Consider the following 16,920-nt stretch of genomic DNA (forward strand, 5'->3'; position numbering starts at 1 on the left):
AACTTCGATAACCTTGAAACAACCTTGCAAATTATAACTCTTTAATTTCTTCGTAACAACGAAGATACATCGAAGATACACTCGTGGTAAATAGCACACATTGACAATGTTTTTCTACAATAGTATACAAAAAAAATTCGATAACCTTGAAACGACCTTGCAAATTATAACTCTTCAATTTCTTCGTAACAACGAAGATACATCGAAGATACGCTCGTGGTAAATAGCACACGTTGCACACCAATGTTTAAACCATAGAAGCGACTATAGGAACCATAGAACGCTTCGTTTGTCCACTTATCTTCCATGAAATTCCTTTCGACAACGTTACACGTATCCGCGCGAGTACGAATCGCACGCGTATAAAAATCCCAAGGACAGCGTGTACAATTGGAAGCAAACTGTTCGCGATACGATCTTTCCATTTTCTTTTTTTTCTTCTTTTAATTAGGAACCTAGAACTTCGGCCAGATTCGCCACGGATCCAACAATAAAATTCACAAATTCCCTAATCGTCAACGACCGCGGTACCCTCTTCAAGCGGCTCGAGGACGGGCATAAGTCACGAAAAACGATTAGCGGCTGAACTAATTGAGAAAACCACTCCCCCGTGGAAAACAGAGGCATTCAGCACACGAATAAGAGGCGTTCGTGTGTGCGAGTGCGAGTGTTAGGCCAACAACACGCTCACGGTCGTCACAACGGGAAGATTAATCGCTTTAATTTCCGAGACATGATTAATCATAATTAACAGGCCGGGTTACTAGCCGGTGGAAAAAAGACAGAGACGGGGGGGTAGGTGAGGGAGACGAACGAAAGAGGAGAACGCTGCGTTTGTAACGCGGAATCATTTACGGGAGGGTCGAAAAAAGCACCGTGAAAAGTTCCCGTGAACCGAGGAAAATTAACAAGTTGTTACGTAAACAAAAATAAACACCCGGAAGATGAATGAGTGATAACTCGCAATTTCTGCTCGATCGTGTCCGCGTGAACTCCTATCGATATTTCCTCGGTGCCCGAACCTCTGCTGGAGGATGATGTTGCTCCCAGATTGGGTTAAACCTTAATCGACGAAAAAGAAGCTAATTTATGTTGATAAAAAAAACAAGCAGTCGGAACGTTGTAATCCTTCATTCATCCTCGCAGAGGTTTAGACGGTTCAATGTTGCTGACAACCGTCGATTAACGATTTCTAATCTTAAAATAGGTATGAGAAAGTTTTTCATTTTCCTTGAGATGAATAAGAAATTTCCGTAACTTGAGCGAGTAGATTTTATTTCGAACGAACACAGAGCGTCACGATGTGCCGGAGATACCGAGAGCGAGCGAGATGGAGCAACAGGGAGCGAGTCTCGCACTACATTGGACTAAAATTTAGAATAATGCAAAGTAATAATATCTGTACCTTTCTATCTCAATTTTGATGCATTTCGTTATATCCCTCTGAAGGTAACATCGATGAATTAGCGAGGTTCTGATAAAAACGAAACGAAACACAACCTCGTTTAAAGGCTCGCTGATTAAAATTTTGAATAATGCAAAGTAATAATATCTACACCTTTTTATCTCAATTTTGATGCATTTCGTTATATCCCTCTGAAGGTAACATCGATGAATTAGCGAGGTTCTGATAAAAACGAATCGAAACCTCGTTTAAAGGCTCATTTGTCGAATTCTTCGGAGTGTTTCCTTTCTTAAATGTTACTTGAACTCGTTTCTATTCGACCAACTTTATAAATTCATTGATAATCTTCTCGCGAAGATCTCACGAAAATTTCAATTCGAATGCCAAAATCGTCACTCGGGACTCGCTGTATCGTTGGAAAACGAAATCTCGTGTATTCTTTTTCCGACAACGCGATTTATTTAAAAAAAAGCAGGCGACTCCTTTCGCAATATCGCTTCTCTCTAAATAGAAGTCGTTACCGTACGTTGCGACAGAAGTATTTTAAAGTAACCGAGTTCACGGTTAAAGTACGTAAAATAACACGTTCACGGGTTTGTTGCGCTCAGGGCAATATACAGCGCGAAAAGGACCACGAAAAAGGGTGTCAGCGACCTTCCAGTTGAAATGAATAATATCCCAACAGGTGCAGGAACACAATCTCGCCGCCTCCTTGCCACTTAGCGCGCCTCTGAAAACGGTGTTTCACCCAGCCCCTTGAGGAAACAGTGTTTTTCGCAAATTAAGAGATTCGCAATAATGGCCTTAATGGTCCTGTAAGGGTAGAAACTGAAATTACGTTACCACTTAAACGTGGTTATTTATCGCCTACTTTATTATTACCGCTTACCAGATTTTCGTGCCCCTCGTGTTCAGAATACCGGCACGCTGTTAAACGACGTTGCACCTCGTTGCCCGTGTTTTCAATTAATTCCACCATTCTTTTTCTACCCGTTGTTCCTCGTTACCCGGCCTTTATCGTGCGCAAGACATAACGATCGGCCAGCTTTTCGGTGGTATAAACACTTTACGAGAAGTGCTGTTTATTCTATCGAAGAACGCGATTATTCTCACCCGTTATATCCGCAATTTAAACCCCCCTTCGATGTAATCCGTCTAAACAACCGCGTACTTTTACCGTTTCTACGACAATTTTCACAGGTCGTGAATTATAATCTCGCGCGGGACACGTGCCCGATTATTCGATATCGAACGAGAAGAATTATCGACGAAAACATTCACCCGAAGACCAAAGTATATTTTCATTTCCGAAAACGAACATTCGAGTAATCGAATCTTCGTTAAGAGACACGAATGCAAGGTAACTCGAGTGAATCGAAACTTTGGAGATTGAAATCGTTGCGAAAAGAAATTACCAATCGTTAACTTCTTATCCGGTATAATTGTTGACTTGTTATACGTTCACTCCGATGAAGAATATTTTCGATTATTTTTATTTTCACGATTATTTTCTTCTGAAATGAACTTTAGATACGAATTAAATTTCCTTCAATTTTTATTTCAAATCGAAGAATACGAGACTCGCGAAAATTTAAGTAGAACATTCTTCTCCGATAATTCTTTCAAAATATCAAAACTGGAAAGCCAAGGCGGACATTTAACCAACCGATCCAATGAACTACAGATTCTTTTATTCGTTGTATCCCCGCTACCTAAATCATCGACTCTGTTCGTAGTGTAGCAATACTTTCCCGCTAATTATCCATAGAAATATTTCGGTCGAAGCACGAAGGTAAATCGTTTTCGTTGAGCGGGAAATTTCGGAGCAGCCCGGTGTATTGATGCAAAAATTGAAGGGAACGGGTAAAGGTAAAGGAGAGTATCTAAGGAGAAATCATTTCTCCGGGATTAATTTCAGGTCGTCATTTTAAAGACAGCAACTCGTAATTACGAAAGTTTGCCGACTCGGGAACGAAGACGGTGGGGTAAAAATCGAGCGACCAACACGAACGAACCGACACACATATAGTTACATAATAAAAGCGTCGAAATCTCGACGCGAGTCTAAGATCTCACGGCTCAGAGGCGTTATATGAAGTCCTTTAAGCCTCGCTGCCGAGTCTTCGGGGCCGCTGCCCCGATCGGAAAGTATTTCTCATTTGGCCTTTGAGACTGCTCTCAAGATTACCCCCATCCACCAGTCCTTCCCCCTGGCCACCCTTCCGTTCATCCTCCACCACCGCCCCGGCACACATCCACCGAAGACATCAATAACGCCAACTCGAAACTTTCGCTCTGCTTCGAAGTGTTTCTCCTGCCCTAGCCCCCTTCACCCTCGGCCCCTGTCCGCTTTCTACCCTCACTTTTTTTACATTTTTTATAGCGCACCGTCCAATGGCCCGAAAAGCAATGAACTTTACCCGAGAAGTGACAAATGGCCGTCGCGAACGAAGCACGAAATATGAGGGACAACGAGAGCCGCGTCTGAAAGGGTTCGAGCTACAGAGAACGTAATGGGACACGTTCACGATTACAACGCGACGTCCAACCGGTGAATACTTCCATTTTGCTTGATCGAAGAGCACATTGGTTGCTCGGTGTCGATGCTACCGTACCAAAGTGAGACGGTGAGTTCTTTACCAAGAATAATCCATTTTTATCGTTATATTGGTGAATACTTCCGTTTTGGTTGATCGAAGAACACATTGGTTGTTCGGTGTCGATGGTACCATACCAAAGGTGAGTTCTTTACCAAGAACGATTCATTTTTATCGTTATATTAGTGAATACTTCCGTTTTGGTTGATCGAAGAACACATTGGTTGTTCGGTGTCGATGGTACCATACCAAAGGTGAATTCTTTACCAAGAACGATTCATTTTCATTATTAGTAGTATTTAATATTTAGTATTTAATATTTAGTATTAGTCGTTATAGTATTTTCATTTTTCAAATTTGGCGATTGCCTATCGTCAGATTTCTATCATACCGACACCTCCATCGACTCCTTGTAGACTCTAAGGATCTGCACGATTATTAAAATAAATGTACGCACTTGCAATGGAACTTTTTATAAATATAACATCTGCGAATAGAGGACCGATTCGTTGTAAGTCCTGCAGAGGACGACCTACAACGAGACAATACTGTACTGCTGTATGTTTTCTTATCTCGACTTTATATTCTTACACCTACAATTACTCTACTACCGTATACTCGAGATCTTCGCGTACTATAACAAACTGCCCATTATAATCCGAAGTTTAAGACACAAATCCCTCGACGAGCTCACCGAATTACGAATCTCGCGGAAACCAACGATGGAAAGTCTGTGGTGGTGCTACCCACGCTTGCCACCAGAGGGAAACTGACCACCGACCGTTTCCCGCAAGTTCCCGTACCTGCTCCGATCGGTATATATATACGGTCCCTTAAGGATCTCCCAATGTCCCGGTGTATAAGGCAGGGCCTGCTAGGAAGCCTTACTGATGAGTCCGCTAGTAGGCCCAGGATGAAAAACGCCTCTCCCTTTCCACCTTAGCCACATTTGGGACCGCCAAAAGTCGAAACCGGATACGACGAATCGTCCTGGTTAAACATATACGATAAATCGTGATCCTATTCTAATACCGTGATCCCCGAGTACCCTTGGAAAGATCACCGTGAAAGGATAACCCACCAAACTCGGTCGTCATCGAGAGGGCAGAGATTTTGAGAAATATCGTTCCACGTGTCTGTCTGAACGTCGTCTCGTAAAAACGAGAGGACGAGGAAGAAGAAGGAGGAGGGGGTGGTTGCGTAGTAGTAGCAGCAGCACAAAAGGGACACGGGATTCCAGACTGACGCTGGAGAAGTAGATGAAGAAAAGTATTCGAAGCCAGAAGCGATGAAGCGACGGTGGTTAAAAGCGGTGTGCATCAAGTAGATCAAACATTTGTGTTGGTTCCCGGCAAAGGACAAAAAAGGGGTGGCAGGGAGGGTGGTGGAAGGAAAAAAAACTCTTTTAACCAAATGATGCGAAGAAAAAAGGAAGGTGAATGGGAAGGAGTAAAGAGTGGAGGAGAGTGGAGGGGGGAAGTGGAGATACGCAATTTTAAAACCCCTCGAAGATGCAACGAAGATACCCTGGTGGAACGAACGTACGTACGGACGGATAGAGGAGGGATTCGAGCGAACGGAAAATAAAAAAAGTTGAGCAAATTTGAGTGGCGGTTTTAACGCTGGTTCTACGAACTGCCGCGGCTGACCGTCTATAAAACCGCCGCCACGGCCCCGGCGATGCCACCGAAGGCGATTCCTCCTCCTCCGCCTCGATCGATTCTAATTAAATGGAAACGCTTTTACCTCCTCCCGGTAACCTCCTTCGGTTGCTCCGGCCGCCGTCATCTTTTTATCAGGACGCTGAATAATACTTAAGTTGCACGGTGAAGATGATCGCGGAGAACGATGTCGCAACAAGGCTCGCGAAAGCGCTCGAGGAGCGTAATATTAATAAGTACTCGAGCTTAATTGACCGCTTCTCTCAAACTCGAAAGGATCGGGGAAGGATGGGTCTTTTAAACATTTCCTGGCTGAACGGCCAACCAACCGGGGAGTTCATTCCGCGAGGACTCTTGTGTGGTTTGCGCGTACGATAAATAAATACTGATGGGGAGTAACGTGTAGAGTATAATTTTGAGGTTACACGGTGTGTAAGATTTAAAAGTTACAACGTATGTAAGATTTTAAGGTTTCATCGTGTGTAAGATTTTGAAGTTACAACGTGTGGAAGATTTGAAGGTTACACGATGTGTAAGATTTGTGATGTTACACCGTGTGTAAAATTTTAAGGTTACACCGTGTGTAAGACTTTGAAGTTACACCGTGTGTAAGATTTTAAAGTTACGTGTGGAAGATTTCAAGGTTACATTGTTTATAAGATTTCAAGGTTACACGATGTGTAAGATTTGTGAAATTACACTGTGTGTAAGACTTTAAAGTTGTATCTTAGGTAAGATTTGAAAGTTACAGCGTATGTAAGACTTTAAAGTTATACCGTACGTAAGATTTCAAGGTTACATTGTGTATAAGATTTGAAGGTTACACGATGTGTAAGATTTGTAAAGTTACACCCTGGGTAAGATTTTAAGGTTATGCCGTAGGTAAAATTTGAAAGTTACAGCGTATGTAAGATTTTAAAGTTACAACATGTGGAGGATTTCAAGGTTACACGATGTGTAAGATTTGTAAAGTTACACCCTGTGTAAGATATTAAAGTTACACCGTGTGTAAAACTTTGAAGTTACACCGTGTGAGATTTTAAGGTTCCACCGGGTATAAGATTTCCAGATGTACACTTATCGAAGACATTTTGAACAGTATTCACAAACAACGAATACCCATCGAAACAACCAAAGAGGTATTCGTTCTTATTCACTGAACGATTTTGCTATAAATATAAAGTTTCATTGAAATCCATTCGACCGTTTAGACACGATCTTGTTAACAAACACACACACAAATTTGTTCTTTACCACGTTTCTTTTTCCTTTCTTTCTAACCCGCGATAATCGATTTCTACGTGAAATCAAAAATTACAATGGATTATAATGCAGAAGAAACAATAAAATGATCCGTTACGAAAAGTATAGTCGGTCACCGATGACCATTGCGCTCAACCACAATTGTTAATAATCGAAACGTGATCAGGTAGTCGTGAAAGCAATTCCTTCGAACCTCGCCACGATTGCAATATTTTCCCGCCCCGTGGTTCGTGAAGTAAAAATGCGAGAAAGAATTTTGGTAAAAAAGTTTGCTCGATATCGGCTTACGAACGCATCCTGCGAATCGAGACAGTTCTATGCGCGTTCTATAACAGATCCAATACATTATTAGAAACGTTTCGGGGCGTACGAAAAAAGAAAGTAGAAGAGAAAAAAAAAAGAGAAAGAAAAGAAAAAAAAAGGATACCTATACCGACGCGAGCCCTTTTCAGACAGCCCGAACGAGGATCCTTTTCACTTTGTATCGTTCTCCTAAGAGCATTACAACCGCTTCCAGCTCTCCGATCGGCAATGATTTCCAAATGGCATTCACGGTTCTCCGTTTGCAGTAAGCCGTAATACCGCAAATGCGGTCGACTGTAAGTGCAGATTTCCAGGAGGACCAGCCTGCCGCGAAAGCTGCACGTGAAATCGCAGGATACACACATCCCCGGGCCTCCATTAAATTAAAAGCGTGTACAGTCAACTTGTGACTCGTGAACGCACTCGATGCACGGAACGCAACTTGTTTTTCGCGAAAGGGTGTCGATGCTGGATGCACGCGCGTCGAGTGCACGCTGACGATGGCTTGGACTGACTCAAAAAATAAAAGGATTCATTGGCTGTGTTACAAGGAAATTCGCCTAACCTAAAAGTTCGATTTCAATGAAAGTTTGCGCGCGCGCGAAGCGTACTGGACCGCGTGTGACATAATTTTTTCATCGACAAAAAAAATATTCCCGATCAAGCTTAAAAAATCTCAGTGTGTGTGTGTATGTTTGCGCAAGTGGTGTCAAATACACGGTTCTTGTCTCTAGAATGCTCCACGATGTTCCACGATGCTCCACGATACTCCTCGATGCTCCACAATGCTCTATAATGCTCCACAAAGCTCCACAACGCTCCACAATGCTCTATAATGCTCCACAACGCTCCACAATAATGCTCCACAATGCTCCACGATGCTCCACAATGCTCTATAATGCTCCACAACGCTCCACAATGCTCCACAATGCTCTATAATGCTCCACAACGCTCCACAATGCTCCACAATGCTCCACAATGCTCTAGAATGCTCCACAACGCTCCACAATAATGCTCCACAATGCTCCACGATGCTCCACAATGCTCTATAATGCTCCACAATGCTCTACAATGCTCCACAACGCTCCACAATGCTCCACGATGCTCCGCAATGCTCTATAATGCTCCACAACGCTCCACAATGCTCCACAATGCTCCACGATACTCCACAATGCTCTATAATGCTCCACAATGCTCCACAATGCTCCACAATGCTCCACAATGCTCCACAATGCTCTACAATGCTCTACAGTTCTACCGAAACGATAAAATGGAAATTAGAAAATATACAAAGTATATATTTTGAAATTTTTTAATTTTATAAATCATCTCGAAATATGTATATTTAAATTGTTTATCGAATCATTGATATTATTTCGAGACGACGCCATTCGATGTACGAGTTCGACACCGTTTGTTCACACCGTAAGAATAGGCGCGAAACACCGTGTCTCAAAGGGTAACCGTCCGCTGGTTGGGGGACGCGATCGTCGCGTCGACTTATTAGAATTTAAAAGCGTCTCGTTGACGCGACTCCTGCCCTTCTGGCTTTCAACGTCGCCGATAACGATCGACATTAATTAAAGTAATCGTCTTAGCGATGGGAGCGCACAGGTTTCTCCGAGAATAAATAATTTATGAAGGCTCGAGGAAGCCGATGAGCGACTGGTGAAGGGCGTAGAACGCAGGGGGGGGGGGGCACGCTGGAATACATATTTATTCACCTAACGGACGTACAGTTCGCTTTTTTTCCCTGCATAATGTACGCGAAGTGCATCAACACTGAATCTACTGCATACTGTAGCTTAAAGAAAAGCCACGGGGTCTACGAGTAGACACGGTTCATTGAAATGTTGAAAATCTACTAAAACGCTAAAAATCGATCGTTTCATAGATCCGTTTCAATCGTGACGACACTAACAATAGCGAAAAGGAAGAGTTAGTACGGATTTGGTAACTTTGTATCAACACACTGGTCTCGAATAATTTGTAAACGAATAGTGAGCTTACTTGCTCGAAAATAATAAAATTGCTCAATCGGTTATTAAATGAAATCAATTTTTACATCGAAGTATAAACGACTCGTTAAATAAAAAAAAAGTTGTACTTTTTTTTTTACGAAGAATCACTTTCCCGTCGATTGCACTACGTAGTGAACATCTATTATTTGACACTATATTTAATAACTGTATTAATATCTCCCCAAAAATAATTGTTTCTTTTTTAACATGTTATTACAATATATTGTAATGTTCCTTTCATCGAGTTATTTTGATGCTTTGCGGTTTTTATCGTGCGTAACGGCATTAAAATATTGTTGCGGGCAAATGAAGTCATCGTCTCGAAGGATATAATCCCGTCATCTATCGGCAGAATTCCAATACCTCTGTCAAAATTGTCGATAACAACGGATACCGTTTATTATCGAGAAACATAATTATCGTTGACAAAACGGTTAGTTTTATGGAAATTGGTAACACGGACGAGATGTAAAATTGACATTTCATCTTATGGGAGTTGATTTTGCACAGTTTGGAAATACAGAACACGCAAAAGGTAAGTGGTTTGTGGCGACCTCTTCGTTTAGAAACGGTGATTTTTAGAAACTATATTCAACTGAATCACCAAGTCGGTAATGTAGAATTTGTCAATCCTCTCGAACGCAATTAATAAAGACAACCGAACATACCTTTTGAATGTGAAAAAATATAATAACAAATATATAGAAAATATTAAATAGTCATTAGAAAATGTGTATTGATAAAAAATAAATATTAATAATGTCTTAAAATATTATTTTACTGGAATATTCTTCGTTTTTGAAACAATTTTTCGGTTTGATCGAATAAAGGCAATCGAATTAACTGTAACATCACACTCCCTTGATAATATAGAATCCCTTCCCACCCTTTTACGTATACTAAACCTTTTTTCTCTCTGAAACCTCCAAAATAATGGGCGTACACTTCGAATCTGCTCCCGACCAACTGTGAGTACCTTGTGTCTTCGCGGGTGTCGACACTCGCTACTGATTAGTGCTGGCCACTGATAACCGTTAGGCAACATTAGGGTCCATTTTCCGATTTTAAATTCTACTACAATATTCTAACATAGAAAACTTCTGTAACGCATAAAAATATATGAAACCTTAAATATTTTAATAAAAAATATTTTTATAGGCTGCCAGTTTCATGTAAGTCTCATTATATCTAACATATTCTATACTTCGTTTTTATAAATATTTGAAAATTATTCAATAAGTAAATGCAAAAACAAATTTGATTATCTGCATAATTAAACTTTCATGTATTTGTCATATTAAAAATAAAATGCTTTCAACATTTTGAATTAAAAATATTGCGAATGTCATGTAATTGCAACAATATATCGAATCTAGATTACTGATGAATTTTAGTTCAAAAATGTACATCGCGGACATCTGTTGTATAGTATTTTATTGCTATGGTACACTTAAAATAAATTACATTATAACATCAGCCACAACATCTAAGATGTTGTATATTTAATTAGTAATCACCGTTCAAGACTCTGTCTCAATCACACTATCAACAATAACATGCCCGAACGATCGACGATCGGGCGTGACAACATAATTTAAGGGTAACTTCTATATTTTACTGTGCTCGTCCCGCTTCTACATATTGTCTTATGAATTACACAGTAAAATGAATTGGGCTGCGTGTTTACAACGTAACATCGATCATATGTAAACGATCCATGTAAGAATATAAAAAGGGTGAGGTCAGAAAAACACAGCAGATTTCTAACTAGTACGCATTCATCACAATCTCCAAACACCCCGGGTGTTATGTTTATCAATCACTTGTACAGTTATTAACGATATTCGTGTTTGACTAATATCGTTATAAAAATCCATGCATTATTTCAATGCACGATCAAAAGAAATGCCTCTTTGTCTGCAACCATGTACACATATATTCCTGAGATATTAAAATATTATTGTACTGAAAATTGATCTTAATAGTATTGACTCTACGTGCTGCAAGTTGCATAACATTATTTTTATCTATTGGCAGCAAATATTAAGGTGGGCTTGCGTAACAGCTTCCAAAATGATTTACAAGTAATATCATCTGTCTCGTAACTATCCGTATCCTTCATATTAACGCCAAACTAATCAATCAAATATTAACAAAAAAGAAATACTATTCAATTGATACAAGTAATACCAATCACTGAATGTTCTTTTTGTGAATCGACTATCTTTGTGGCGAGTGACCATGTGTATAAGCATTTTGCTTTATAGTATAAATTCCTACAAAGCGCGAGATTCTTGCATCGTGAGTGCACATAGCGCCACGTACGCGAATTCGATAAAGTCACGTAAAAAGAAATGCATAAAGATACTTTTTCATTTTTATCGATCATCTATAGCCATCAGCATTTCTCAATTTGTAATAGAAGATACTGTTGCACAGTATGTACATGTTCACTGGATTACTGCAGGCTGTCAACGATACTTACACCTAAGATTTCATATACTCGTAATTATATTCTCGCAAAGGGACGAATGTTTCTTTGATCGATTGTGGTGATGTCCAGCGAAGAACGTAATGAGGACCACCAGCTTTGTCGTTTGTACCAGACATTCGACTTCCACCGAACGGTTGTTGACCGACAACAGACCCTGTTGATTTATCATTGACATAAAAGTTACCAGCTGTATACTTGAATTCCTCGAGTGCTCTCCTCGCCCAATTCCTGAAAAATAAGGTATGATAAGATAAATTGTATTGAAATATTACAATGTATATTAGAATGCTTACTCGTCTTGTGCAAATATTGATCCAGTTAAAGCATAAGGCGTCGAAGATTCTACTAATTTCATTGTTGCATCGAGTTCTGAATCTTTATAGACGTAAATTGACAACACAGGTCCAAATATTTCTTCCGTCATCATTTTATCTTTTGGATTATTTACTACTACTATTGTCGGGTCAATGAAATATCCATGTCTAAAAGAACAAATATATTAGGAGCAACAAATCAAAAATATTTGTTCAATTATGCAAAGTAAAACGTACGAATCGTCGTATTTTCCACCGCCAATAATTTCCAGGTTTGATGATTTTTTGGCATATTCAATATAGCCAGAAATTCTTTTAAATGCAGTAGCATCTATGACAGCACCAGTGAACATAGTGAAGTCTCTAACATCACCGATCTTAAGTGTGTCACGAATCGATAAAAGGCCCTCTTTTATCTAAAAATAATAATGATGACGAATTTCGCTTAGAAATTACTTTTACAAATTCTATCTTGTCAACTATTACCATAATAAACATATAAAATTTACCTTAGACCATAAAGACTCTGGTACATACATTCTACTGCAAGCTGAACACTTTTGGCCATTAAATTCAAAAGAACTTCTTATAGTTCCATTAACAACTGATTTCACGTCAGCACTAGCATGTACAAAATGATAATTTTTGCCGCCGCATTCACCTATTAATTTGGGGTAATTTTTATATTTTTGCAAATTTTGACCAACTTGGGCCCAAAGATGATTAAATGTCGGTACTGATCCAGTAAAATTAATTGCAGATAAATAAGGCGAAGCAGTTATAGTGTCACCAAAAACAGGACCTTCGCATGGAACGAAATTGACTACACCTGGTGGTACACCAGCTTCTCTGCATATCTTGAAAATCCACCAGTTAGAAAGTAAAGCTGTATCAGATGGTTTCCAAAGAACTGCATTACCCTAAGAAAATTTTTAAATATGTAATACTTTACATAAATTTTATTTAAAATGTGTACACTAGACTGGCGTTTGCAATACCAAATTTATTTATTTATTTGGACAAATTTTTAGAACAGAAATAATAGGAAAAAAGATGCAAACCATTAGAGCAGGTGTGTAGCTAAGATTACCACCAATGGCAGTAAAGTTGAATGGTGATATTGCTGCAACAAAACCATCCATTCCACGAAACCTCAATGAATTTAAAGTTTCTTTACTATTGGGTGAAAGCGGTTGGTATTTTAAGGCTTCTTTAGCAAAATATCCATGCATTCTGAAGAAATCAATTAATTCTGCTGCACTATCGATCTCTGCTTGAATAACTGTTTTGCTTTGCCCAAGCATGGTGGCAGCATTCAATTCCTGCCTATACTTGTTTGCCATTAGGTCAGCTGCTCTTAACCAAATATTTAAACGATCTTCAAATGGATATTTGTCCCATTCCCGCTGTGCTTTTACAGCAACATCTATTGCTTTTTTGACTAGATCAGGTGTTGCCCAATAATATTTTGCAATTTTTACTTTATGATTATGCGGCTAAAAATATACCATTATTAATATTGACATGTACTATATAATACGTACAATTATTATTTTATTCGTTATTACTGTGTATTACGACTTACCATGACTTGGTATCTACATAAAGTAGTTTTAATTTCCTCCTCTCCAATAATCAATGGAACTTCTTCACAATTATTGGACATATTATCCAAGGTTTTCTCCAATTCCACCCTCTCGGGGCTACCCTTCTTGTAACTAAGAATAGGTTCATTTTCCAGGGGAAATTCTGTAGGATTTGGTACTGGAACTATTGATCCCAGACATCTTTTACCAATTCTGTTAAATAAAGGATTATATACAAATATTTTGTGTGGCACAACAAACAACAAATTCTATTTTATATTTAATATTTTTCTTTGACTATTTACATAGTACCAATATAAATATTTCTAAATACACATATGTTTATGTTTACTAATATGCAACAGATAATGAGATCAAACATAAGTACAAATATTAACTCTTGCAACCTATCTTTATATCATCTCCAAATATTTATCTATGTACTCTGTAGTGAATACTAAATCTATAATGTTATCTCCATCTTGAGATTTCAGGAATTAAGACATTTTTTTTCTTAATAATAATTCTCTGACACAAAAATTAAATATTGATATTTATAAATTATACATCATTTACTACAATAAATAATAACAATAATATTGATAAGTGAATAAAAGTAATATAATAAATATGATAAATGTTTTACAAAATTTGTTTATTTTTATACAACTCAAAAATATACAAATAATATTTTCATATATTTAATATTTAATCTACATATTATTATACATACACATTTTATTAAATATGTATTTACAATAACATAATAGAATTAACATATAATCATAGTTAAGGAATATTACATAAATTTAGTCTTTTTCAAATCTTGACGAAAAAATACTACGCACACGTTACATAAATGAAAAGAGATACTTATATTAAGGAGAGAAAGACGTTATTTTAAACTTACTCGCATATGTGAAACCAATACCATGGTCATAGTATTATGTAACGCAATCTCGACGACCCATGTTATTACAGTTATCGCTACATTACTAATTACACCAAACAAATTTCGATAACAGTAATGATATTAATCGATTTGAATCATAGAGGTTGTAATTTCACTATATACACAAACACACGAAGTTAAAAAATCGAAGTAAACGAATACGCTTGATTCAATTATAGTACAATGAACTGATTTCAAGGCAAGGATAGTATCATCCAAAATAACATTTATTTCCTTAATTTAAAAAATCAACTATTTAATTTTTGTCCATGTATCAACATAGAACATTCCCATAAATGTTTCACGTAAATGACGCAAATAAATTAGACAGTTATGAAGTAAAAAGCATCGTGTATTGATTGACAAATATTGGGGTTAACACAAAATTCCACTATGTAATTTACATATTTACGGACAGACGGTAAAGTACATGGGCCATAGCACATGATCTACAATATCTACACGATGTATATGAACGTGTGGACCTACATAAATCACGTTTCAAGGACACGTAATAGATCTTTAAATGCGTAAATAAAAAGATATTAAAAATGTGAAAGAATGTGAAAGAATGTGAAGACGATCAACACATATGTGGTATCTTGAAAGTCCCTATTTATTTTGGGAAAATAAATTAAATTTGAAAAAAATATTTTTATAACAGGATTGTTTACACACTTTGACACTAAATATAAATACATACATTAATTGTTTTTAACTTTCTTTTTTTATCTGCATTATTTAAAATGGATGTGTGTGAGTGTGTGAGTGTGTGTGTGTGTTCGTTATGTACGTATATGTACGTATATATATAAATGTATTTTTGTAGTAACATATCGCAACAAAGAATAAATGTAGTATCACAGAAACACTTTGAGAAAAAAAACAAAGCAATTCACAAATAAATTCCAAACACTAAATTTATGCGCGATGAAGAATTCGAAAAATAATTAAATATAATCCCTGGAATGCTTACGAAATAATTTCGCCTTGCAGTTAACCAATTTTAGATTCATAGAGATATTAATGAGACGCATATAGTAACCATTAATTAAAATATTGCACACAAATGTGCAAAGTGTAAAGTTGTACTTAATTGAAACTTATACTATGTTGGTGAAATAGTACATTTAGGCCATCATGAACATACACTAGTGACATAATACATTACCGGTAAGATAAACAATCTAAAAGTTGCCGAATGCATCGCATTCTCATATTCTCACGTCCTGTGCATCTCAATGCATACTTTTACATAATCGTGAAAAATAATATTAGGAACAGTATAACCATTATATTCGTTGCATACCTAATGAAATATATAATAAAGGCATTCGTTTGAAAAAAAATTTATATTATGAAACATGTATGAATGGATTTTCAAAGGGATTTTGAATGCGGTAACATGATAGACAAAAAGAGTCGTACTATCAAAGAAGTTGGTCAACGAACTGTCAAAACGACACGTTTCATATCCGTTTTACAGTGGAAAATTCCAATCGAACCAGAAGGTAGCCTATCCCTTTCCTAGACAAGGAAGAACGATACAAGGACAGAGAAAATTAGACAAAGAAGACAAATCAGAGGACCAATAACACACCAATAAGCTGACGTCTGCATACATGCGCGCCCCTTCATTTACCTTCGGATGTTGTTATATGGTGCTTGTGTCAATGCGTGAAAATAATCAATATACGTTACTATTTTGCATTTGATACGCGAGATAGAACAAACTACTGACTATTGAAATTTTGTTCTATTCGTATACGAGTTTCACCGTCATTTTCACATTTTGATACTCACTTTTGACTGTTAGCTGTTAACACTTGACGGCAAAGGCTCAACATTGTTTTTCCTTTTCGTTCACTTTTCTTTGTAACTTTTTACATGAACACCTTTGTCCTTCGTTGCGTATGCTTTACAGAGCTATTTGTACGTTTCGTTCACAATAATCACCGTAAAGACCGATCAAGGTACCAAATTATCGAAACTACAACGACCGCAGCTACCATCGAGCAAATAGTGAGCCGCACTTCCCCCCACATGTCCCCAACCTCCGTCAATTCGACTATGAAACAGGGCCGTAATCAAGCTTCGAAAAGTAGAGTGTTCACTAATCAAAATTGGGAAAAATATAAAATGCTATTTTGTGTAGTACACGCCAAAGTGCAAGTAATATGGTATTTCAAATGCAATACGAAAAATTGAGATATATCGAATTTCATTGAAATATATAAAAAATGAAATGAAAACATTTTATTTTTGTATTTATGTAAAATACAAAATGCCAAATATTTTATTTTCAATAATAAATTTAATGTATT

General features: G+C 37.6%; 1 protein-coding gene across 2 annotated transcripts; it reads right to left on the minus strand.

Moving 5' to 3' along the window:
- Nucleotides 1-10,667: 10,667 nt before the first annotated feature.
- Nucleotides 10,668-16,639, minus strand: P5cdh1 (delta-1-Pyrroline-5-carboxylate dehydrogenase 1). Of its 2 annotated transcripts, none has more exons than XM_076311601.1 (7): nt 16,400-16,639; nt 13,644-13,857; nt 13,120-13,554; nt 12,568-12,978; nt 12,296-12,474; nt 12,038-12,226; nt 10,668-11,972 (listed from the first exon to the last, which is right to left on the minus strand). In XM_076311601.1, exons 1-7 carry the CDS (start codon nt 16,441-16,443, stop codon nt 11,738-11,740), a joined length of 1,707 nt encoding a protein of 568 aa, XP_076167716.1. In that variant the 5' UTR covers nt 16,444-16,639; the 3' UTR covers nt 10,668-11,737. The 2 variants fall into 2 exon arrangements, with proteins under 2 accessions (XP_076167716.1, XP_076167717.1); XM_076311602.1 differs by lacking the exon at nt 16,400-16,639 and adding an exon at nt 14,555-15,425.
- Between the last annotated feature and the right edge of the window lie 281 nt (nt 16,640-16,920).

Source organism: Ptiloglossa arizonensis, chromosome 5, assembly GCF_051014685.1.
Source record: "Ptiloglossa arizonensis isolate GNS036 chromosome 5, iyPtiAriz1_principal, whole genome shotgun sequence".
NCBI lineage: Eukaryota > Metazoa > Arthropoda > Insecta > Hymenoptera > Colletidae > Ptiloglossa > Ptiloglossa arizonensis.